Genomic DNA, 27,165 nt, shown 5'->3' on the forward strand with positions numbered 1-27,165 from the left:
TGGCTAAATAAAGGTGAATGAAAAAAAATATATAATAATAATATATACGTTTTTTTCTCTGCAGTCTCATGTTTTGAACAATCTGGACATTGTATTTTTTTTTCAATAGGGGTTTTTAGAAGCATATTTGTAATTGTTTCCATTAAGTCTTTCTAGCATTTGCTAACAAGCACACTAAAAATGGACATTGACTAAAATGTAATGTATTTTTGAATTAGTTATCCACATTTATGTTTTTTTTTTAAACGCGGGCTTTTATTTTGAATGATTCCTCATTACCATACAGGGTAACGTCAGTGTTTGTGCTGCTGGCAGAGTACTCGTCTGGTTCGTCTGTATCCACAACACGTAAGTACATAAACAAACACGCTTTGGTCATATATTTGATTGTTTTTCATCTAGACTCACACAGTAACGATAAGACAAGGGTTGACCGTCTAAATGTACATTGAAGAATACATATCTTCGTCTATTTTAGTGCATCGTTGATTGGTCGTGAGGCTTCGTCACAGCTCTAACGTTAGCAATCTAGCTAGCTAGCCTGTCTTTTTCTAGTGACATTGCAGAACGATATGCATATAAAGCGGTTTTATCTTGATGCACATACACCATTATTTCTAAACACGATTACAATTGAGCATGTAAAAGGCAAAAGCATATTTTATCCAGGCGATTCAGTATTTGCACATCTGTAGCACGCAGCCGGGATCCTACACAAAGAAGCTCTGTTAATACTGTGTTAAACTGATGTTACTTAATAATGTGGTGTCTGTGACATGAAACTGGAAATATAAAATACAGTTTGACAGTTTCCTCCCAACATAGTGTTCAGTATTCATTGGTGTGAATGTAACGTTATTCGGGGTAACTAGTTAATTCATGTGCTTTGGAGGCAGGACATTAACCCCACGGTAGTTACCTGTCAAACCATCAGATTGATTTGACAACTATTACCATGTTGAGGTTATTTTTTGTTGTCCAGTTGTTCCCTGATGATGTAGCTACAGTATTAATTTATCTACCTAGCTATCTATACTGAACAAAAATATAAACGCAACAATTTCAGAGATTTTCTTGAGTTTTATATTTCATATAAGGAAATCAATCAAGTGAAATAAATCAATTATGCCCTAATCTATGGATTTCACATGACTGGGGAAGGACACAGCCATTGATGGGCCTGGGAGGGCATATGCCCACCAACTTGGGAGCCAGGCCCAGCCAATCAGAATTAGTTTTCCCCCTCAAAAGGGTGTTATTACAGACATAAATACTCCTCAGTTTCATCAGCTGTCAGGGTGGCTGGTCTCAGACAATCCCTCAGGTGAAGAAGCAGGAAGTGGAGGTCCTGGGCTGGTGTGGTTATACATGGTCTGCGGTTGTGAGGCCGGTTGGACGGACTGACAAATTCTTTAAAATGACGTGGTTGCGGCTTATGCTAGAGAAATAAACATTAAATTATCTGGTGACAGCTCTGGTGGACATTCCTGCAGTCAGCATGCCAATTGCCCATTCCCTCAAAATTTGAGACATCTGTGGCAATGTGTTGTGACAAGTGCAGATTTTATTGTCTCCAGTACAAGGTGCACCTGTGTAATGATCACAATGACAGCATACCACCCTGCCTATGAAGGTAAACAGGGTTGGTCCTGGTCAGTCCCAGGATGGGAGACCAGATGCTGCTGGAAGTGGTGTTGGAGGGTCAGTAGGAAGCACTCTTTGGTCTAAAAAAATATCCAAATGCCCCAGGGCAGTGATTGGGGACATTGCCCTGTGTAGGGTTCTGTCTTTTGGATGTTATGTTAAACGGCTGACCTGACTCTGTGGTCACTAAAAGATCCCATGCCACTTATCATAAGAATAGGGGTGTTAACCTCGGTGTCCTGGCTAAATTCCCAATCTGGCCCTCATACCATCATGGCCACCTAATCTTCCCCAGCTTCCAATTGGCTCATTCATCCCCTTCATCTTCTCTGTAACTACCGCCCAGGTCATTGCTGACAATGTGTCCTCAGTCAACTTATCTGGTAAAATAACAAATCTACCTAGCAAGCTATTGGATTTATCTACCTATCTTGCTTCTCTGTTTTTGGCCATATACAGTTGAGGTCAGAAGTTGACATACACCTTAGCCAAATACATTTAAACTCAGTTTTTCACAATTCCTGACATTTAATCATAGTAAAAATTCCCTATCTTAGGTCAGTTAGGATCACCACTTTATTTTAAAAATGTGAAATGTCAGAATAATAGTAGAGAGAGTGATTTATTTCAGCGTTTATTTCTTTCATCACATTCCCAGTGGGTCAGAAGTTTACATACACTCCATTAGTATTTGGTAGCATTGCCTTTAAAATGTTTAACTTGGGTCAAATGTTTTGGGTAGCCTTCCACAAGCTTCCCACAATAAGTTGGGTGAATTTTGGCCCATTCCTCCTTGACAGAGCTGGTGCAACTGAGTCAGATTTGTAGACCTCCTTGCTCGCACATGCTTGTTCAGTTCTGCCCACAAATGTTCTACAGGATTGAGGTCAGGGCTTTGTGATGGCCACTCCAATACCTTGACTTTGTTGTCCTTAAGCCATTTTGCCACAACTTTGGAAGTATGCTTGGGGTCGTTGTCCATTTGGAAGACCCATTTGGGACCAAGCTTTAACTTCCTGACTGATGTCTTGAGATGTTGCTTCAATATATCCACATAATTTTTCCCCCTCATGATGCCATCTATTTTATGAAGTGCACCAGTCTCTCCTGCAGCAAAGCACCCCCACAACATGATGCTGCCACCCCCGTGCTTCATGGTTGGGATGGTGTTCTTCGGCTTGCAAGCCCCCCCCTTTTCCCTCCAAACATAACGATGGTCATGATGGCCAAACAGTTCTATTTTTGTTTCAGCAGACCAGAGGACATTTCTCCAAAAAGTACGATCTTTGTCCCCATGTGCAGTTGCAAACCATAGTCTGGCTTTTTTATGGCGGTTTTGGAGCAGTGGCTTCTTTCTTGCTGAGCGGCCTTTCAGGTTATGTCGATATAGAACTCGTTTTACTGTGGATATAGATACTTTTGTACCTGTTTCCTCCAGCATCTTCACAAGGCCCTGTGCTGTTGTTCTGGGATTGATTTGCACTTTTCGCACCAAAGTACGTTCATCTCTAGGAGACAGAACACGTCTCCTTCCTGAGTGGTATGACAGCTGCGGGGTCCCATGGTGTTTATACTTGCGTACTATTGTTTGTATAGATGAACGTGGTACCTTCAGGCGTTTGGAAGTTGCTCCCAAGGATGAACCAGACTTGTGGAGGTCTACAATTCTTTTTCTGAGGTCTTGGCTGATTTCTTTTGATTGTCCCATGCTGTCAAGCAAAGAGGCACTGAGTTTGAAGGTAGGCCTTGAAATACATCCACAGGTACACCTCCAATTGACCTAAATGATGTCAATTAGCCTTTCAGAAGCTTCTAAAGCCATGACATCATTTTCTGGAATTTTCCAAGCTGTTTAAAGGCACTGTCAACTTAGTGTATGTAAACTTCTGACCGACTGGAATTGTGATACAGTGAATTATAAATGAAATAATCTGTCTTTAAACAGTTGTTGGAAAAATTACTTGTGTCATGCACAAAGTTGATGTCGTAACTGACTTGCCAAAACTATAGTTTGTTAACAAGAAATTTGTGGAGTGGTTGAAAAACAAGTTTTAATGACTCCAACCTAAGTGTATGTAAACTTCCGACTTTAACAAACCCCAAGGTGCATTATTGCTGTTGTAAACTGGTTACTAACGTAACTAGAACAGTAAAGAAAATGTTTTGTCATACCCGTGGTATACGGTCTGATATACCATGGCTTTCAGCCAATGGTACATCAACTATGTTTTTTTTTTGATGCTGACCAAAAGTAAACTGTGTGCCTGTGTGTTTGGTCCATTTTAATGATGCTAATGTTTTTTTATTCCAGGTTGGGAGTATGACACAGACAGTGCAGACGAATGGGGTGCAGCCCCTCAGTAAGACATGGGAACTCAGTCTGTATGAGCTACAGAGGACTCCACAGGTAGGGGAGCACATTTACTGTAACACCTCTCTTTCTCTGAGCTACAGAGGACTCCGCAGGTAGGGGAGCACATTTACTGTAACACCTCTCTGTCTCTGAGCTACAGAGGACTCCACAGGTAAGGGAGCACATTTACTGTAACACCTCTCTGTCTCTGAGCTACAGAGGACTCCGCAGGTAGGGGAGCACATTTACTGTAACACCTCTCTGTCTCTGAGCTACAGAGGACTCCGCAGGTAGGGTTGCTTTTCATTTTTAGTTTTAAAGTGTTATTACGTAGATTTCCGTGTTTCACAGATCAGGGTTCGTATATATGTCCTGACATGGCTGCAGACACCGAACACCATCACTAGCTGCATTAGACTTAGCCCTAGTTCACCCGCCTGGTACCGTAGAGTGGAGGCGGAGCCGTCTGGTACCGTAGAGTGGAGGCGGAGCCGTCTGGTACCGTAGAGTGGAGGCGGAGCTGTCTGGTGCAGTAGAGTGGAGACGGAGCTGTCTGGTGCAGTAGAGTGGAGACGGAGCCGTCTGGTGCCGTAGAGCGGAGGCGGAGCCGCCTGGTACCGTAGAGCGGAGGCGGAGCCGCCTGGTACCGTAGAGCGGAGGCGGAGCCGCCTGGTACCGTAGAGCGGAGGCGGAGCCGCCTGGTACCGTAGAGTGGAGACGGAGCCGTCTGGTACCACATCCACAGTGGAAGGTAAAGGTACCACATCCACAGTGGAAGCACAGTAATGGCCTTGAATTGGCAGGTGGAGGACTTCTGTGAGGAGGGGAGCAGCTCTGTTTAAGTTAAAAGGTCTGAGGGGGTGTGGGATATGGCAAATTTACCACGGCTAAGGGCTGTGCTAAACCACGACACAACGCGGAGTGCCTGGATACAGCCCTTAGCCGTGGTATATTGGTCATATACAACAAACCCTTGAGGTGCCTTATTGCTGTTATAAACTGGTTACTAACGTAGTGTTTTGTCATACCCGTGGTATACTGTCTCAAATACCATTGCTTTCAGCCAATCAGCATTCAGGGCTCGAACCACCCAGTTTATAATATACGGTATTGATCACGGCATAGGCTAGCCAATCAGTTCAGATGTTACAGGGAGGCTCCTCATGGATTCCTTTGTAAAACGTTCTGAAATCTGAAGACATTACGTTAACCGAGACTCCTCAAATGCGTCATATTCACTGTTTCCAACATGAGCTTCTGTGTGAATCAGCTTTTTAGTGAAATAAACCCAGTGGTTTCTTTAGGTGGATGATGAGGCGCTGTATGAATCTAAAAATGATAAATAAGAAATTGTAACCCTTGGTGAATCTCTATTCCCTAGTTTCATTTTGTGTTGGTGTGTGTCTTCCGACATCATACCATGCCTTCGGAAAGTATTCAGACCCCTTGACTTTTTCCACATTTTGTTACGTTACAGCCTTAATCTAAAATGGATGAGGAAAATGTTGATTTAACCCATCTACACATCTATACCACATAATTACAAACAGTTTTTACATTTTTTGTAGAATAAAAAAACAGAAATGCCTTATTTACGTAAGTATTCAGATTCTTTGCTTTGAGACTTGAAATTGAGCTCAGGTGCATCCTGTTTCCATTGATGATCCTTGAGATGTTTCTACAACTTGATTGGTCTCCACCTGTGGTAAATTCAATTGATTGGACATGATTTGGAAAGGCACACACCTGTCTATATAAGGTTCCACAGTTGACAGTGCATGTCAGAGCAAAAACCAAGCCATGAGGTCGAAGAGCTCAGAGACAGGATTGTGTCGAGGCACAGATCTGCGGGAATGGTACCAACAAATGTCTGCAGCATTGAAGGTCCCCAAGAACACAGCGGCCTCCATCATTCTTAAATGGAAGAAGTTTGGAACCACCAAGACTCTTCCTAGAGCTGGCGGCCCGGCCAAACTGAGCAATCAGAGGACAAGGTCTGGGAGGTGGTCTGGGAGGTGACCAAGAACCCGATGGTCACTGGCAAAGCTCTAGAGATCCTCTGTGGAGATGGCAGAACCTTCCAGAAGAACACTCATCTCTGCAGCACTCCACCAATCAGGCCTTTATGGTAGAGTGGTCAGATGGAAGCCACTCCTCAGTAAAAGGCACATGACAGCCCACTTGGAGTTTGCCAAAAGGCACCTAAAAGACTCTGACCATGATCTGGAGGAAACCTGGCACCATCCCTACGGTGAAGCATGGTGGTGGCAGCATCATGCTGTGGGGATGTTTTTCAGCGGCAGGGACTGAGAGACTAGTCAGGATAGAGGTAAAGATGAACGGAGCAAAGTACAGAGAGATCCTTGATGAAAACCTGCTCCAGAGCGCTCAGGACCTCAGATTGGGGTGAAGGTTCACCTTCCAACAGGACAACGACCCAAAGCACACAGCCAAGATAACGCAGCAGTGGCTTTGGGACAAGTCTCTGAATGTCTTTGAGTGGCCCAGCCAGAGCCTGGACTTGGAGAGAGCTGAAAATAGCTGTGCAGAAATCCGCCCCATCCAACCTGACAGAGCTTGAGGATCTGCAGAGAAGAATGGGAGAAACTCCCCAAATACAGGTGTGCCAAGCTTGTAGCGTCATACCCAAGAAGACGTGAGGCTGTAATCGCTGCCAAAGGTGCTTCAACAAAGTACCTAGTAAAGGGTCTGAATACTTATGTGATATTTCATTATTTATTTATAATCTATACATTTGCTTTGTCAATATGAGGTATTGTGTGTAGATTGAGGGGGGAAAACAATTAAATCCATTTTAGAATAAGACTGTGAAGTAACAAAAAGTCAAGGGGTCTGAATACCCCATCCCCTGTGCAGGAGGCTATATAGGACCAGAGTAAGTATATAGGTTACTATATATAGGACCAGAGTAAGGTATATGTTTTCCTCTGTCCCCCCCGTACAGGAGGCCATCACAGATGGGCTGGAGATAGCGGTGTCTCCCAGGAGCCTCCACAGTGAGCTGATGTGTCCCATCTGTCTGGACATGCTGAAGAACACCATGACAACCAAGGAATGTCTGCACCGCTTCTGTGCCGACTGCATCATCACCGCCCTCCGATCAGGGTATGTACCCCTAACCTACCCTAAAGTAACCATACCTACCCTAAAGTAACCTACCCTAAAGTAACCTAACCTACCCATCATCACCGCCCTCCTATCAGGGTATGTACCCATACCCCAACCTACCCTAAAGTAACCTACCCTACCCATCATCACCGCCCTCCTATCAGGGTATGTACCCATACCCCAACCTACCCTAAAGTAACCTACCCTACCCATCATCACCGCCCTCCTATCAGGGTATGTACCCATACCCCAACCTACCCTAAAGTAACCTACCCTACCCATCATCACCGCCCTCCTATCAGGGTATGTACCCCTTCCCTAAGCTACCCTAAAGTAAACTACCCTAAAGTAACCTCACCTACCCATCATCACGCCCTCTGATCAGGGTATGTACCCCTAACCTACCCTGAAGTAACCTACCCTAAAGTAACCAACACTAACCTACCCTAAAGTAACCTACCCTAAAGTAACAATACCTACCCATCATCACCGCCCTCAGATCAGGGTATGTACCCCTAACCTACCCTAAAGTAAACTACCCTAAAGCAATCAACCCTAACCTACCCTAAAGTAACCTACCCTAAAGTAAACTACCCTAAAGCAACCAACCCTAACCTACCCTAAAGTAACCTACCCTAAAGTAACCAACCCTAACCTACCCTAAAGTAAGGTGGTAACCTACCCTAAACTACCCTAAAGTAACCTACCCTAAAGTAACCAACCCTAACTTACCCTAAAGTAACCTACCCTAACCTACCCTAAAGTAAGGTGGTAACCTACCCTGAAGTAACCTACCCTAAAGTAACCTACCCTAAAGTAAGGTGGTAACCTACCCTAAAGTAACCTACCCTAAAGTAACCAACCCAACCCTAACCTACCCTACTCTAACCTACCCTAAAGTAACCAACCCTACTCTAACCTACCCTAAAGTAACCAACCCTACCCTAACATACCCTAAAGTAACCAACCCTACGCTAACCTACCCTAAAGTAACCAACCCTAACCTACCCTAAAGTAACCTACCCTAAAGTAATCTACCCTAAAGTAACCAACCCTAAAGTAACCTACCCTAACGTAACCAACCCTAACCTACCCTAAAGTAACCAACCCTAACCTACCCTAAAGTAACCTACCCTAACCTACCCTAAATCAACCTAACCTAAAGTAACCAACCCTAAACTACCCTAAACTAACCTAGCTTAAACTACCCTAAACTAACCTAGCCTAAAGTAACCCAGCCTACCCTAAAGGAACCTAGCCTAGCCTGGCCTAAAGTAACCCAGCCTACCCTAAAGTAACCCAGCCTACCCTAAAGGAACCTAGCCTAGCCTGGCCTAAAGTAACCCAGCCTACCCTAAAGGAACCTAGACTAACCTGACCTAAAGTAACCCACCTACCCTAAAGGAACCTAGCCTAGCCTGACCTAAAGTAACCCACCTACCCTAAAGGAACCTAGCCTACCCTAAAGTAACCTAGCCTACCCTAAAGTAACCCAGCCTACCCTAAAGGAACCTAGCCTAACCTGACCTAAAGTAACCCAGCCTACCCTAAAGGAACCTACCCTAAAGCAACCTAACCTGACCTAAACTAACCCAGCCTACCCTAAAGTAACCCAGCCTACCCTAAAGGAACCTAGCCTAACCTGACCTAAAGTTACCCACCTACCCTAAAGGAACCCAGCCTACCCTAAAGGAACCTAGCCTAACTTGACCTAAAGTAACCCACCTACCCTAAAGTAACTTAGCCTACCCTAAAGGAACCTAGCCTAACCTGACCTAAAGTTACCCACCTACCCTAAAGTAACCCAGGCTACCCTAAAGGAACCTAGCCTTACCTGACCTAAAGTAACTTAGCCTAGCCTGACCTAGAGTAACTTAGCCTAGCCTGACCTCTAGTAACTTAGGTTACTTTAGGTCAGGCTAGGCTAACTACCTCTAACTAGTCTTGTGCTGACTGCATCATCATTGCATTCAGATCAGGGTAAAGGTTATGATAAAGATTTGTTATGTAGCCTAACCATGTTCACATGATGCTCCTCAGTTTGAGCAGAAAGCAGAAAGCAACACGACATGCCACTGTTGACACTAATCTATTCGTTTGGTCTCAGACACTGATTACTCTGCGGTTCTTTTTGTTGTATTTATCAAAGTCCTGATTGACAGCAGATATCTTTTGTTACACAGGACGTCATCACCACCACCACAGGGTTGATGTCCTGTATAACAAGGGGGTCAGGCTCTCATTGTAAATAAGAATGAGTTCTTTATTGACCTGCCTGGTAAAGAACAACTTAAAAGGGCTCGCTCGGTCTAACTCTGTCTGTTCCCCCTAGCAACAAGGAATGCCCTACGTGCAGGAAGAAGCTGGTGTCTAAGCGGTCCCTGCGGCCGGACCCTAACTTTGATGCCCTCATCAGTAAGATCTACCCCAGCAGAGATGAGTACGAGGCCCACCAGGAGAGGGTTCTGGCCCGCATCTCCAAACACAACAACCAGCAGGCCCTGTCCCACAGCATCGAGGAGGGCCTCAAGATACAGGCCATGAACAGGTACTGTACCCTGACCTTTAACCTCTAACCCCTGTCCCACAGCATCGAGGAGGGCCTCAAGATACAGGCCATGAACAGGTACTGTACCCTGACCTCTAAACCCTAACCCCTGTCCCACAGCATCGAGGAGGGCCTCAAGATACAGGTACTGTACCCTGACCTTTAAACCCTAACCCCTGTCCCACAGCATCGAGGAGGGCCTCAACATACAGACTGACTGTCCTGCTTCTCACTATTTCCCATTTCGGTGTCTCCTCACTAACAGAAACTATGATGTCTCCTCACCAACAGAAACTATGATGTCTCCTAACCAACAGAAACTATGATGTCTCCTCACTAACAGAAACTATGATGCAGAATATGTTTCTGGAACTATGTTCTTGAATGTTACTTTATCAATCCTCTCTGATCTTCCCTCCTCCCACCACTGGGTGTCCCCACCTCCCTCCAGGCTGCAGCGAGGGAAGAAGCACCAGCTGGAGAACGGGAGTGGGCTGGAGGACAACGGTGACTCCTCCCACTGCAGCAACGCCTCCGTCCACTCTAACCAGGTACAAGGATACCTTCATTCCCATGTAGGGTAGCAAAATTCTGGTAACTTCCCCCAAATTCCCAGGTTTATCAGAAATCCCGGTTGAAAAATTCCCAGGATCAGGGGGGGGGGGGGGGGGGGGGCTGGAAACCTCCCACTGGGACTCTTGATTAAAGGAGCTGGGGGGGTTTTCAACCCTAATCACATCTATCAAATACCTAAACGGCAATCAGTAAAGTTGAGCTGTGTTAGTACGCCTCTGACATAATGTGTAAGGGTAGGATATGTTATGTATGTGCCTATACGAGACGTGTGTGACATGGGATGGGTTAGCGTGCAATGTAATGTACTGTTATTATGACGCGATAACAATGCATGCATACAAATATACATTTTGTTGAGTAAAGATCAATCCCACCAGGAACGTGACACCAGGAACGTGACACCAGGAACGTTCTCCTGTCTTCCTGCTGTTACATGTTATCCCCTGGGTTGTACTCAGCGAGTCTTTCCCCCCCAATAAATGTAAAGCAGGAGGCGGGGCCGAGCATCAAGCGCACCAAGACGTCAGATGACTCTGGTCTGGACATGGACAACGCTACAGAGAACGGAGGGGGAGGGGACGTGGCCATGGACGGAGCCAGCGAGATAGAACTGGTGTTCTGTCCTCATCCTACGCTCATGGACAAGGAGGACACCGTGCAGACCAGGTGGCTTTGTGGGAGGGGATAACGTGTGGGAGGGGTTAACGTGTGGGAGGGAGGGGTTAATGTGTGAGAGGGAGGGAGGGGTTAGCGTGTGGGAGGGGCATAACGTGTGGTAGGGGTTAATGTGTGGGAGGGAGGAGGGGCATAACGTGTGGGAGGGGCATAACGTGTGGGAGGGGCATGACGTGTGGGAGGGGGGAGGGACATAACGTGTGGGAGGGAGGAGGGGCATCACGTGTGGGAGGGGCATAACGTGTGGGAGGGAGGGGGGGTGTTAACGTGTGGGAGGGAGGGGGGGGTTAACGTGTGGGAGGGAGGGGGGGGGGGTTAACGTGTGGGAGGGAGGGGGGGGGGGTTAACGTGTGGGAGGGAGGGGGGGGGGTTAACGTGTGGGAGGGGGGGGGTTAACGTGTGGGAGGGAGGGTTAACGTGTGGGGGGTTAACGTGTGGGAGGGAGGGGGGGGGTTAACGTGTGGGAGGGAGGGGGGGGGGTTAACGTGTGGGAGGTAGGAGGGGTTAACGTGTGGGGGGGAGGAGGGGGGTTAACGTGTGGGGGGGAGGAGGGGGGTTAACGTGTGGGGGGGAGGAGGGGCATAACGTGTGGGAGGGAGGGAGGGGTTAACGTGTGGGAGGTGGGAGGGGTTAACTTGTGGGAGAGGTTAACGTGTGGGAGGGGATACTTGTGTGTTGTTGTCTAAGTCTCTGGTCCAAGGCCCCTGGCTGAAGACATTAAGTAACACTTGTGTGTGGTAGTGTTGAGTTTGTTCCCAGGTACATCAAGACGTCGGGTAACGCCACAGTGGACCACCTGTCTAAGTACCTGGCTGTGCGTCTGGCTCTGGAGGAACTGAGGAAGAACGGAGAGGCCAGCCCTGTCAATGTAGACGCTGCCTCAGAGAAACAATACACCATTTATATCCCTACAGCCAACGGCCAGTTCACGGTAATGATACAATATATTACTACAATACACCATTTATATCCCTACAGCCAACGGCCAGTTCACGGTAATAATACAATATACTACTACAATACACCATTTATATCCCTACAGCCAACGGCCAGTTCACGGTAATGATACAATATATTACTACAAATACTACTACAATACACCATTTATATCGCTACAGCCAACGGCCAGTTCACGGTAATGATACAATATATTACTACAAATACTACTACAATACACCATTTATATCGCTACAGCCAACGGCCAGTTCACGGTAATGATACAATATATTACTACAAATACTACTACAATACACCATTTATATCCCTACAGCCAACGGCCAGTTCACGTTAATAATACAATATACTACTACAATACACCATTTATATCGCTACAGCCAACGGCCAGTTCACGGTAATGATACAATATATTACTACAAATACTACTACAATACACCATTTATATCGCTACAGCCAACGGCCAGTTCACGGTAATGATACAATATATTACTACAAATACTACTACAATACACCATTTATATCCCTACAGCCAACGGCCAGTTCACGTTAATAATACAATATACTACTACAATACACCATTTATATCCCTACAGCCAACGGCCAGTTCACGGTAATGATACAATATACTACTACAATACACCATTTATATCCCTACAGCCAACGGCCAGTTCACGGTAATAATACAATATACACTGCTCAAAAAAATAAAGGGAACACTAAAATAATACATCCTAGATCTGAATGAATGAAATATTCTTATTAAATACTTTTTTCTTTACATTGTTGAATGTGCTGACAACAAAATCACACAAAAATTATCAATGGAAATCAAATGTATCAACCCATGGAGGTCTGGATTTGTGTGGAAAACCACACTACAGGCTGATCCAACTTTGATGTAATGTCAAAATGAGGCTCAGTAGTGTGTGTGGCCTCCACGTGCCTGTATGACCTCCCTACAACGCCTGGGCATGCTCCTGATGAGGTGGCGGATGGTCTCCTGAGGGATCTCCTCCCAGACCTGGACTAAAGCATCCGCCAACTCCTGGACAGTCTGTGGTGCAACGTGGCGTTGGTGGATGGAGCGAGACATGATTCCCAGATGTGCTCAATTGGATTCAGGTCTGGGGAACGGGCGGGCCAGTCCATGGCATCAATGCCTTCCTCTTGTAGGAACTGCTGACACACTCCAGCCACATGAGGTCTAGCATTGTCTTGCATTAGGAGGAACCCAGGGCCAACCGCACCAGCATACGGTCTCACAAGGGGTCTGAGGATCTCATCTCGGTACCTAATGGCAGTCAGGCTACCTCTGGCGAGCACATGGAGGGCTGTGCAGCCCCCCAAAGAAATGCCACCCCACACCATGACTGACCCACCGCCAAACCGGTCATGCTGGAGGATGTTGCAGGCAGCAGAACGTTCTCCACGGCGTCTCCAGACTGTCACGTCTGTCACATGTGCTCAGTGTGAACCTGCTTTCATCTGTGAAGAGCACAGGGCGCCAGTGGCGAATTTGCCAATCTTGGTGTTCTCTGGCAAATGCCAAATGTCCATCACGGTGTTGGGCTGTAAGCACAACCCCCACCTGTGGATGTCGGGCCCTCATACCACCCTCATGGAGTCTGTTTCTGACCGTTTGAGCAGACACATGCACATTTGTGGCCTGCTGGAGGTCATTTTGCAGGGCTCTGGCAGTGCTCCTCCTGCTCCTCCTTGTACAAAGGCGGAGGTAGTGGTCCTGCTGCTGGGTTGTTGCCCTCCTATGTCCCCGCCACGTCTCCTGATGTACTGGCCTGTCTCCTGGTAGCGCCTCCATGCTCTGGACACTACGCTGACAGACACAGCAAACCTTCTTGCCACAGCTCGCATTAATAATGTGCCATCCTGGATGAGCTGCACTACCTGAGCCACTTGCGTGGGTTGTAGACTCCGTCTCATGCTACCACTAGAGTGAAAGCACTGCCAGCATTCAAAAGTGACCAAAACATCAGCCAGGAAGCATAGGAACTGAGAAGTGGTCTGTGGTCACCACCTGCAGAACCACTCCTTTATTGGGGGTGTCTTGCTAATTGCCTATGATTTCCACCTGTTGTCTATTCCATTTGCACAACAGCATGTGAAATGTATTGTCAATCAGTGTTGCTTCCTAAGTGGACAGTTTGATTTCACAGAAGTGTGATTTGACTTGGAGTTACATTGTGTTGTTTAAGGGTTCCCTTTATTTTTTTTGAGCAGTGTATTACTACAAATACTACTACAATACACCATTTATATCCCTACGGCCAATTCACGGTAATAATACAATATACTACTACAATACACCATTTATATCCCTACAGCCAACGGCCAGTTCACGGTAATGATACAATATACTACTACAATACACCATTTATATCCCTACCACTGTTACTGCTACTTCCACTGCAATTACTACTACTAATACTATCACTATTACTATCAATATTACTGATGCTACGACCAGTATTATTACTACTGCTACTATTACTACTGCTATTATTAATATCACTACCACTACTATTACTACCACTATTACTACTATTACTTTCACTACTATTACTACCACTACTATTACTACCACTATTACTACTACCACTATTACTACTATTACTACCACTACTACTACTACTACTACCACTATTACTACCACTATTACTACCACTATTACTACTATTACTATCACTGCTATTACCACTATTACTTTCACTACTATTACTACCACTATTACTACTATTACTACCACTACTACTATTACTACCACTATCACTACTATTACTATCACTATTACTACCACTATTACTACTATCACTACTATTACTATCACTATTACTACTATTACTATCACTATTACTACTATTACTACCACTATTATTACTACCACTATTACTACTATTACTACCACTCCTACTACTACTACTATTACTACCACTATCACTACTATTACTACCACTATTACTACTATTACTATCACTACTATCACTATTACTATCGCTATTACTATCGCTATTACTACTATTACTACTGCTACTATTACTATCACTATTACTACTATTACTATCACTACTATAACCATCACTACTATTACTACCACTATCACTACTATTACTACCACTATTACCACTATTACTATCACTACTATTACTATCACTATTACTACTATTACTATCACTACTATTACTACCACTAGCACGACTATTACTTCCACTATTACTACTATTACTATCACTACTATTACTACTGATATTATTACTACTATTACTACCACTCCTACTACTACTACTATTACTACCACTATTACTACTATTACTATTACTATCACTATTGCTACTATTACTGTCACTATTACTACTATTACTATCACTACTACTATTACTACCACTGTCACTACTATTACTACCACGATTACTACTATTACTATCACTACTATTACTATCACTATCACTACTATTACTACTGCTACTATTACTATCACTACTATTACTTTCACTACTATTACTACCACTAGCACGACTATTACTACCACTATTACTACTATTACTATTACTACTGATATTATTACTACCACTATTACTACTACTCCTACTACTATTACTATTACTACCACTATTACTACTATTACTATTACTATCACTATTGCTACTATTACTGTCACTATTACTACTATTACTATCACTACTACTATTACTACCACTGTCACTACTATTACTACCACGATTATTACTATCACTACTATTACTATCACTATCACTACTATTACTACTGCTACTATTACTATCACTACTACTATTACTACCACTATTACTACTATTACTACCACTATTACTACTATTACTATCGCTACTATTACTACCCACTACTATTACTATCACTACCACTACTGCTATTATAACTATCACTACTATTACTACTATTACTATCACTACTATTACTACTATTACTATCACTACTATTACTACTATTACTATCACTACTATTACTACTATTACTATCACTACTATTACTACTGATGTTATTACTATCACTACCATTACTATTACTACTGCTATTATTACTATCACCATTACTACTATTACTACCACTATTACTACTATTACTACCACTATTACTACTATTACTATCGCTACTATTACTACCCACTACTATTACTATCACTACCACTACTGCTATTATAACTATCACTACTATTACTACTATTACTATCACTACTATTACTACTATTACTATCACTACTATTACTACTATTACTATCACTACTATTACTACTATTACTATCACTACTATTACTACTATTACTATCACTACTATTACTACCATTACTATTACTACTGCTATTATTACTATCACCATTACTACTATTACTACCACTATTACTACTATTACTACCACTATCACTACTGCTATTATAACTATCACTACTATTACTACAATAACTATTACTACTATTACTATCACTACTATTACTACTATTACTATCACTACTATTACTACTATTACTATCACTACTATCACTACAATTACTACCACTAGCACTACTATTACTATCACTACCACTACTATTACTACTATTACTGTCACTATCACTACCACTATTACTACTATTACTATCACTACCACTTTCACTACCACTATCACTACTATTACTATCACGTCCACTATCACTACTATTACTATCACTACCACTATTACTACTACCACTATTACTACTATTACTACCACTATTACTACTATTACTATCGCTACTATTACTACCCACTACTATTACTATCACTACCACTACTGCTATTATAACTATCACTACTATTACTACTATTACTATCACTACTATTACTACTATTACTATCACTACTATTACTACTATTACTATCACTACTATTACTACTATTACTATCACTACTATTACTACTATTACTATCACTACTATTACTACTATTACTATCACTACTATTACTACCATTACTATTACTACTGCTATTATTACTATCACCATTACTACTATTACTACCACTATTACTACTATTACTACCACTATCACTACTGCTATTATAACTATCACTACTATTACTACAATAACTATCACTACTATTACTACAATAACTATTACTACTATTACTATCACTACTATTACTACTATTACTATCACTACTATTACTACTATTACTATCACTACTATCACTACAATTACTACCACTAGCACTACTATTACTATCACTACCACTACTATTACTACTATTACTGTCACTATCACTACCACTATTACTACTATTACTATCACTACCACTTTCACTACCACTATCACTACTATTACTATCACTTCCACTATCACTACTATTACTATCACTACCACTATTACTACTACCACTATTACTACTATTACTACCACTATTGCTACTACCACTATTACTACTACCACTATTGCTATTACTACTATTACTACCACTATTACTACTACCACTATTACTACTATTACTATCACTACTATTACTACCACTATCACTAATATTACTATCACTACCACTACTGCTATTATAACTATCACTACTATTACTACTATTACTATCACTACTATTACTACTATTACTATCACTACTATTACTACCACTGTCACTACTATTACTACCACGATTACTACTATTACTATCACTACTATTACATCACTATCACTACTATTACTACTGCTACTATTACCATCACTACTACTATTACTACCACTATTACTACTATTACTATCACTACTATTACTACTGATGTTATTACTATCACTACCATTACTATTACTACTGCTATTATTACTATCACCATTACTACTATTACTACCACTATTACTACTATTACTACCACTATTACCACTATTACTATCGCTACTATTACTACCCACTACTATTACTATCACTACCACTACTGCTATTATTACTATCACCATTACTACTATTACTATCACTACTATTACTATCACTTCCACTATCACTACTATTACTATCACTACCACTATTACTACTACCACTATTACTACCACTATTACTACTATTACTACCACTATTGCTACTACCACTATTACTACTACCACTATTGCTATTACTACTATTACTACCACTATTACTACTACCACTATTACTACTATTACTATCACTACTATTACTACCACTATCACTAATATTACTATCACTACCACTACTGCTATTATAACTATCACTACTATTACTACTATTACTATCACTACTATTACTACTATTACTATCACTACTATTACTACCACCATCACTACTATTACTACTATTACTATCACTACTATCACTACCACTATCACTACTATCACTACTATTACTACCACTATCACTACTATTACTACTATTACTATCACTACTATTACTACCACTATCACTACTATCACTACTATTACTATCACTACTATTACTACTATTACTATTACTACTATTACTATCACTACTATTACTACTATTACTACTATTACTATTACTACCACTACCACTACCACTATTACTACTATTACTATCACTACCACTATCACTTCTATTACTATCACTACTATTACTATCACTACTATTACTACTATTACTATCATTACTATTACTATCACTACTATTACTACCACTATCACTACTATCACTACCACTACTATTACTACTATTACTATCACTACCACTACTATTACTATCACTACTATTACTACTATTACTACTATTACTATTACTACCACTATCACTACCACTATTACTACTATTACTATCACTACCACTATCACTTCTATTACTATCACTACTATTACTATCACTACTATTACTACTATTACTATCATTACTATTACTATCACTACTATTACTACCACTATCACTACTATCACTACCACTACTATTACTACTATTACTATCACTACCACTATCACTACTATCACTACTATTACTATCACTACTATTACTACCACCATCACTACTATTACTACTATTACTATCACTACTATCACTACCACTATCACTACTATCACTACTATTACTACCACTATCACTACTATTACTACTATTACTATCACTACTATTACTACCACCATCACTACTATTACTACTATTACTATCACTACTATCACTACCACTATCACTACTTTCACTACTATTACTACCACTATCACTACTATTACTACTATTACTATCACTACTACTACTATTACTATCATTACTATTACTATCACTACTATTACTACCACTATCACTACTATCACTACCACTACTATTACTACTATTACTATCACTACCACTACTATTACTATCACTACTATTACTACTATTACTACTATTACTATTACTACCACTATCACTACCACTATTACTACTATTACTATCACTACCACTATCACTTCTATTACTATCACTACTATTACTATCACTACTATTACTACTATTACTATCATTACTATTACTATCACTACTATTACTACCACTATCACTACTATCACTACCACTACTATTACTACTATTACTATCACTACCACTATCACTACTATTACTACTATTACTATCACTACTATTACTACCACCATCACTACTATTACTACTATTACTATCACTACTATCACTACCACTATCACTACTATCACTACTATTACTACCACTATCACTACTATTACTACTATTACTATCACTACTATTACTACCACCATCACTACTATTACTACTATTACTATCACTACTATCACTACCACTATCACTACTATCACTACTATTACTACCACTATCACTACTATTACTACTATTACTATCACTACTATTACTACCACTATCACTACTATCACTACTCTTACTATCACTACTATTACTACCACTATCACTACTATTACTATCACTACTATTACTATCACTACTATTACTACTATTACTATTACTACTATTACTATCACTACTATTACTACTATTACTACTATTACTATTACTACCACTATCACTACCACTATTACTACTATTACTATCACTACCACTATCACTTCTATTACTATCACTACTATTACTATCACTACTATTACTACTATTACTATCATTACTATTACTATCACTACTATTACTACCACTATCACTACTATCACTACCACTACTATTACTACTATTACTATCACTATCACTACCGCTATTACTACTATTACTATCACTACCACTATCACTACTATTACTATCACTACCACAACCACTATTACTACTATTACTATCACTACCACTATCACTACCACTATTACTACTATTACTATCACTACCACTATCACTACTATTACTATCACTACCACTACCACTATTACTACTATTACTATCACTACCACTATCACTACCACTGTCACTACTATTACTATCACTACCACTATTACTACTACCACTATTGCTACCACTATTACTACTATTACTACCACTATTGCTACTACCACTATTACTACTACCACTATTGCTATTACTACTATTACTACCACTATTACTACTACCACTATTACTACCACCACTATTACCACTATTACTACTATTACTACTACTGATACTTCCACTGTTACTCTATTACTGTCACTATTACTCTATTACTACCTCTACTACTACCACTATTATTACTACCGCTATTACTACTACCGCTATTACTACTACCACTATTACTACTATTACTACTACTATTACTACCACTATTACTGCTATTACTGACACTATCACTACCACTATTACTACCACTATTATTACTATTACTACCACTATTACTACCACTACCACTATTACTACTACCACTATTACTACTACCACTATTACTACTATTACTACCACTATTACTACCACTATTACTGCTATTACTGACACTATTACTACTATTATTACTACCACTATTATTACTATTACTACCACTATCACTACCACTATTACTACTACCACTATTACTACTATTACTACCGCTATTACTACTATTACTACCACTATTACTACTACCACTATTACTACTATTACTACCGATATTACTACTATTACTACCACTATTACTACGATTACTACCGCTATTACTCTGTTACTACCACTATTACTACTACCACTATTACTATTACTACTACCACTATTACTATTATTACTATTACTACTACTATCACTACTATTACTACCACTATTACTACCACTACTATTACTGCTATTACTGACGCTATTACTACTATTACTACCACTATCACTACTTTTACTATCACTGTCACTACTATTACTATCTCTACTAGTAGTGATAGTGGTGGCCTGTGTTAAACATTTAGGATCCCATGGTTTAACAGCCCTCCTATCCAGAGAGACGTAAGAGGGTCAAGTATGTCAATCAGTATTTCCTGGTGACCTTTACCCTAGTGTTATCTCCTCTCACTCTTGGTGAGGTGAGCTTGTCTATCTGTATCTTGTGAACTGTGGGAAACATTTCCTCCTGAGGATGATGAACATCAACCAATCATCTGTCCTCTAGGTGCTGAACGGGTCTTTCTCTCTGGAGCTTGTCAGTGAGAAGTACTGGAAGGTGAACAAACCCATGGAGCTGTACTTCGCCCCCACCAAGGAGCACAAGTAGACCGCCTGGAGTACACCTGGGGGGGTAGACCACCTGGAGTACACCTGGAGCACACCTGGGGGGTAGACCACCTGGAGTACACCTGGGGGGTAGACCACCTGGAGTACACCTGGAGCACACCTGGGGGGGTAGACCACCTGGAGCACACCTGGGGGGGTAGACCAACTGGAGTACACCTGTGGGGGTAGACCAACTGGAGTACACCTGGGGGTAGATCACCTGGAGTACACCTGGGGGTAGATCACCTGGAGTACACCTGGGGGTAGATCACCTGGAGTACACCTGGGGGTAGATCACCTGGAGTACACCTGGGGCACCCTATTTCCTATGTAGGGCTTTGGCCAAAAGTAGTGCACTATATAGGGAATAGGGTGCCCTTTAGGACACAACCCTGGATGAGACCTGCCAGGAGGACGAGGTGTCTAATGGACTCTCAACATCTATACATCTCTCTCTACATCTCTCTCTCTACATCTCTCTCTCTCTCTCTACATCTCTCTCTCTCTCTGCATCTCTCTCTCTCTCTCTACATCTCTCTCTCTCTCTCTCTCTCTCTCTACATCTCTCTCTCTCTACATCTCTCTCTCTCTCTCTCTCTCTCTCTCTCTCTCTCTCTCTCTCTCTCTCTCTCTCTCTCTCTCTCTCTACATCTCTCTCTCTCTCTCTACATCTCTCTCTCTACATCTCTCTCTCTTTCTCTCTCTCTCTCTCTACATCTCTCTCTCTCTCTCTACATCTATACATCTCTCTCTACATCTATACATCTCTCTCTCTCTCTCTCTCTCTCTCTACATCTCTCTCTCTCTCTCTCTCTCTCTCTCTCTCTACATCTCTCTCTCTCTCTCTCTCTCTCTCTCTCTCTACATCTCTCTCTCTCTCTCTACATCTCTCTCTCTACATCTCTCTCTCTTTCTCTCTCTCTCTCTACATCTCTCTCTCTCTCTCTACATCTATACATCTCTCTCTACATCTATACATCTCTCTCTCTCTCTCTCTCTCTCTACATCTCTCTCTCTCTCTCTACATCTCTCTCTCTCTCTCTCTCTACATCTCTCTCTACATCTCTCTCTCTACATCTCTCTCTCTACATCCCTCTCTCTCTACATCTATACATCTCTCTCTCTCTCTCTCTCTCTCTCTCTCTCTCTCTCTCTCTCTCTGTCTCTCTCTCTACATCTCTCTCTTACATCTCTCTCTCTCTACATCTCTCTCTCTCTCTCTACATATCTCTCTACATCTATCTCTCTCTGTACATATCTCTCTACATCTATCTTACATCTCTCTCTCTACATCTCTCTCTCTCTCTCTACATATCTCTCTCTCTCTCTCTACATCTCGCTCTCGTCATCTCTCGCTCTCTACATCTCTCTCTCGCTCTCTACATCTCTCTCTCGCTCTCTACACCTCTCTCGCTCTACACCTCTCTCTCTCTCTCGCTCTCGCTCTCGCTCTACATCTATCTCTCTCTACATATCTCTCTCTACATATCTCTCTCTCTACATCTCGCTCTCTACATCTCTCTCTCTCTCTCTCTCTACATCTCTCTCTCTCTCTACATCTATACATCTCTCTCTACATCTATACATCTCTCTCTCTCTCTCTCTCTCTCTCTCTCTCTCTACATCTCTCTCTCTCTCTCTCTCTACATCTCTCTCTACATCTCTCTCTCTACATCTCTCTCTCTCTCTACATCCCTCTCTCTCTACATCTATACATCTCTCTCTCTCTCTCTCTCTCTCTGTCTCTCTCTCTACATCTCTCTCTTACATCTCTCTCTCTCTACATCTCTCTCTCTCTCTCTACATATCTCTCTACATCTATCTCTCTCTGTACATATCTCTCTACATCTATCTTACATCTCTCTCTCTACATCTCTCTCTCTCTCTCTACATATCTCTCTCTCTCTCTCTACATCTCGCTCTCGTCATCTCTCGCTCTCTACATCTCTCTCTCGCTCTCTACATCTCTCTCTCGCTCTCTACACCTCTCTCGCTCTACACCTCTCTCTCGCTCTCGCTCTCGCTCTCGCTCTACATCTATCTCTCTCTCTACATATCTCTCTCTACATATCTCTCTCTCTACATCTCGCTCTCTACATCTCTCTCTCTCTCTCTCTCTACATCTCTCTCTCTCTCTCTACATCTATACATCTCTCTCTACATCTATACAGCTCTCTCTCTCTCTCTCTCTCTCTCTCTCTCTCTCTCTTTCTCTCTCTCTACATCTCTCTCTCTCTCTCTCTACATCTCTCTCTCTCTCTCTCTCTACATCTCTCTCTCTACATCTCTCTCTCTCTACATCCCTCTCTCTCTACATCTATACATCTCTCTCTCTCTCTCTCTCTCTCTGTCTCTCTCTCTACATCTCTCTCTTACATCTCTCTCTCTCTACATCTCTCTCTCTCTCTCTACATATCTCTCTACATCTATCTCTCTCTGTACATATCTCTCTACATCTATCTTACATCTCTCTCTCTACATCTCTCTCTCTCTCTCTACATCTCGCTCTCGTCATCTCTCGCTCTCTACATCTCTCTCTCGCTCTCTACATCTCTCTCTCGCTCTCTACACCTCTCTCGCTCTACACCGCTCTCGCTCTCGCTCTACATCTATCTCTCTCTCTACATATCTCTCTCTACATATCTCTCTCTACATCTCGCTCTCTACATCTCTCTCTCGCTCTCTACATCTCTCTCTCGCTCTCTACATCTCTCTCTCGCTCTCTACATCTCTCGCTCTCTACACCTCTCTCTCTACATCTCTCTCTCTCTACATATCTCTCTCTCTCTACATCTCTCTCTCTCTCTACATCTCTCTACATCTCTCTCTCTCTGTCTCTCTCGCTACATCTCAATTCAATTTCAATTCAAGGGCTTTATTGGCATGGGAAACATGTGTTAACATTGCCAAAGCAAGTGAGGTAGACAACATACAAAGTGAATATATAAAGTGAAAAACAACACAAATTAACATCTCTCTCTCTCTACATCTCTCTCTACATCTTTACATCTCTCTCTCTACATCTCTCTACATCTCTCTCTCTACATCTCGCTCTCTCTGTCTCTACATCTCTCTCTACATCTTGCTCTCTCTGTCTCTACATCTCTCTCTCTCTACATCTCTCTCTTGCTCTCTACATCTCTCTCTCGCTCTCTACATCTCTCTCTCTCTGTCTCTACATCTCTCTCTACATCTCTCTCTCTCTCTCTACACCTCTCTCCCTGCCGGCTGTGAATTTGTTGGTAACATGTTAGTATAGGGGGTATGTATAAATGTATCTGATATAGTCACTAGCCATGCAGAACGTCACTGCAATTCCAGGGTGGCGTTCAGGAGGGCACTGCATACCGAACGCTGCTGCTAGAAATGGATTTGTCATGATTCCTTACTCTACATGTCAGAGTATGTTCTCTCTCTCTCTACATCGCTCTCTCCAGGGCTGTCTACCTGCTTACCTGTGTTTAGGTCCTAATGCCGAGGTGGTACCTGGTAGTTTAAGGGCCTTCTACCTGCTACCTGCTCTCTGTGTTCAGGTCCTAATACGGGGGTGGTACCTGGTAGTTTCAGGGCCTTCTACCTGCTACCTGCTCTCTGTGTTTAGGTCCTAATACCGAGGTGGTACCTGGTAGTTTCAGGGCCTTCTACCTGCTACCTGCTCTCTGTGTTTAGGTCCTAATACCGAGGTGGTACCTGGTAGTTTCAGGGGCTTCTACCTGCTCTGGATAACTGTGGCTGCTTCAGGATGTTGTATGGTCTTTTTGTATCTGGGGGACGGCGAACTGGGTTGGGGACGGGGTGGGAGGTGTTTTGGGATATATTAGCGGTGTTTCCGTACAGAGAACTAATGTTTTTGTTGTGTTTTTAAAAACATGTCCAGCAGAGAGGTCATGAAGCTGTTTTCTATAAACCCACAATCCTGTTGTATTTGTTGACATTGTGTGACTCAAATGGCACCCTATTTCCCTATGTAGTGCACTACTTTTGACAAGGGCCCATACGGAATAGAGTGCACTTTAGGACAGAACCATATTGATGTCACTTCACCTGACTGATCTGGGAGCCATGACAACATATCATTGGTTAAATCATCACAGTGGATGGAGTAAGGTCTACTGTTCCTCTCCTGTTCCCTTTGACTAAAATGGCAAACTAGGGCTTTGATACATAATAATTAGGGTGCTCCAATGACAAACAAACGTCTGCTATGACACGAGGACATTATGTTATAGTAACCTGAAGAGACAGACTTCATCTCTTTGTTTTCCTTCTCTAGTCTGCTTGGCTTTCATTTTGTTCTCCTAGAAAACGCTTGATGTTAACAGCAGGGTTGGGCTCAATTCCTCTTCACTTCAATCAGATCAGGAAGTGGAATAATCTCTAAACCTTCCATCTGCCTTAGTCGGATGAATCTCTTCTGTCCTGTGTGCTGTGACTTCTTCAAGGATCCAGTTGTTTTTTGAAAACAATGAACAATTTTCTATTCCTGATTTTGAGTTTGAATCCACCTCCTCCTGAATTGATTAAGGCTAAAATTGACCCCTAACCCTGCTTCACTGAAACATTTCATTAGCTCAGCGGGCTAACAGTCCAGTTCAATACAACTAGGCTGGTTATTCTTTCTGTGTATTGTCCAGGACCTTTGTTCATGCCAACATCTCAACCACATTTTGGGAGAAGAATGAATGAATCGTTCATTCACAGGTCAGACGTCATCAGCTGTATGGAAGTAATGTCTGTACATAAACCAACCAGCTCCATTCATCACCTTCAAGCTTAGTGTGAGATAGAAGAGGGACCCAAATCGGGTTTTCTCCCCCCAAAAAATGTTTCAGAACGACGATACCGTGGAAGAAAAATGTGCAAATGTACTTTTTAGAAGCATGTTCAGTTTTACAGTTTGACAGCATCCTTTGTATAAATATCAGTTATTATTGTTGAAAGTGTAAATGGAAATACTTGTTTGGAAAATAAACAAAACAATGTGTGTTCATCATTGAACCCAAGTCCCATGATATCTCAATGCTCCTGGGTGTAGTTTCCCCTAGGTACAGTCCCATGATATCTCAATGCTCCGGGGTGTAGTTTCCCCTAGGTACAGCCCCATGATATCTCAATGCTCCGGGGTGAAGTTTCATGACGGCTCAATGCTCCTGGGTGTAGTTTCCCCTAGGTACAGGTTCATGACGGCTCCTGGGTGTAGTTTCCCCTAGGTACAGGTTCATGACGGCTCCTGGGTGTAGTTTCCCCTAGGTACAGGTTCATGACGGCTCCAGGGTGTAGTTTCCCCTAGGTGCAGGTTCATGACGGCTCAATGCTCCTGGGTGTAGTTTCCCCTAGGTACAGGTTCATGACGGCTCCTGGGTGTAGTTTCCCCTAGGTACAGGTTCATGACGGCTCCAGGGTGTAGTTTCCCCTAGGTGCAGGTTCATGACGGCTCAATGCTCCTGGGTGTAGTTTCCCCTAGGTACAAGTTCATGACGGCTCAATGCTCCTGGGTGTAGTTTCCCCTAGGTACAGGTTCATGACGGCTCCTGGGTGTAGTTTCCCCTAGGTACAGGTTCATGACGGCTCCAGGGTGTAGTTTCCCCTAGGTGCAGGTTCATGACGGCTCAATGCTCCTGGGTGTAGTTTCCCCTAGGTACAAGTTCATGACGGCTCAATGCTCCTGGGTGTAGTTTCCCCTAGGTACAGGTTCA

The 27,165-nt window shown here is 42.2% G+C and overlaps 1 protein-coding gene across 2 annotated transcripts; it reads left to right on the forward strand.

Moving 5' to 3' along the window:
• Positions 1-297: 297 nt before the first annotated feature.
• LOC139387247 (E3 ubiquitin-protein ligase RING2) lies at positions 298-26,459 on the forward strand. 2 transcript variants are annotated; one of them, XR_011629144.1, is made up of 9 exons: positions 298-348; positions 3,956-4,051; positions 6,963-7,123; positions 9,459-9,674; positions 10,126-10,225; positions 10,738-10,916; positions 11,667-11,856; positions 21,369-21,804; positions 25,441-26,459. XR_011629144.1 is itself a non-coding variant. In XM_071133356.1 (8 exons), the coding sequence occupies exons 2-8, from the start codon at positions 3,965-3,967 to the stop codon at positions 21,468-21,470; spliced, it is 1,032 nt and encodes a 343-aa protein (XP_070989457.1). In that variant the 5' UTR covers positions 298-348; positions 3,956-3,964; the 3' UTR covers positions 21,471-21,586. The 2 variants fall into 2 exon arrangements, 1 of the variants encoding a protein (XP_070989457.1); XM_071133356.1 differs by lacking the exon at positions 25,441-26,459 and having other exon boundaries at positions 10,741-10,916; positions 21,369-21,586.
• The last annotated feature ends 706 nt before the right edge of the window (positions 26,460-27,165 follow it).

Source organism: Oncorhynchus clarkii, chromosome 28 (assembly GCF_045791955.1).
Source record: "Oncorhynchus clarkii lewisi isolate Uvic-CL-2024 chromosome 28, UVic_Ocla_1.0, whole genome shotgun sequence".
In the NCBI taxonomy this organism is placed as follows: Eukaryota; Metazoa; Chordata; class Actinopteri; order Salmoniformes; family Salmonidae; genus Oncorhynchus; species Oncorhynchus clarkii.

Bases quoted from the DNA above. Each gene is read 5' to 3' on its own strand.
- LOC139387247 (XM_071133356.1), top strand. From the start codon at position 3,965: ATGACACAGACAGTGCAGACGAATGGGGTGCAGCCCCTCAGTAAGACA. The intron at 10,917-11,666 runs GTGGCTTTGTGG...TGTGTGTGGTAG, and splicing joins GAGGACACCGTGCAGACCAG to TGTTGAGTTTGTTCCCAGGT. The intron at 11,857-21,368 runs GTAATGATACAA...TCTGTCCTCTAG, and splicing joins CAGCCAACGGCCAGTTCACG to GTGCTGAACGGGTCTTTCTC.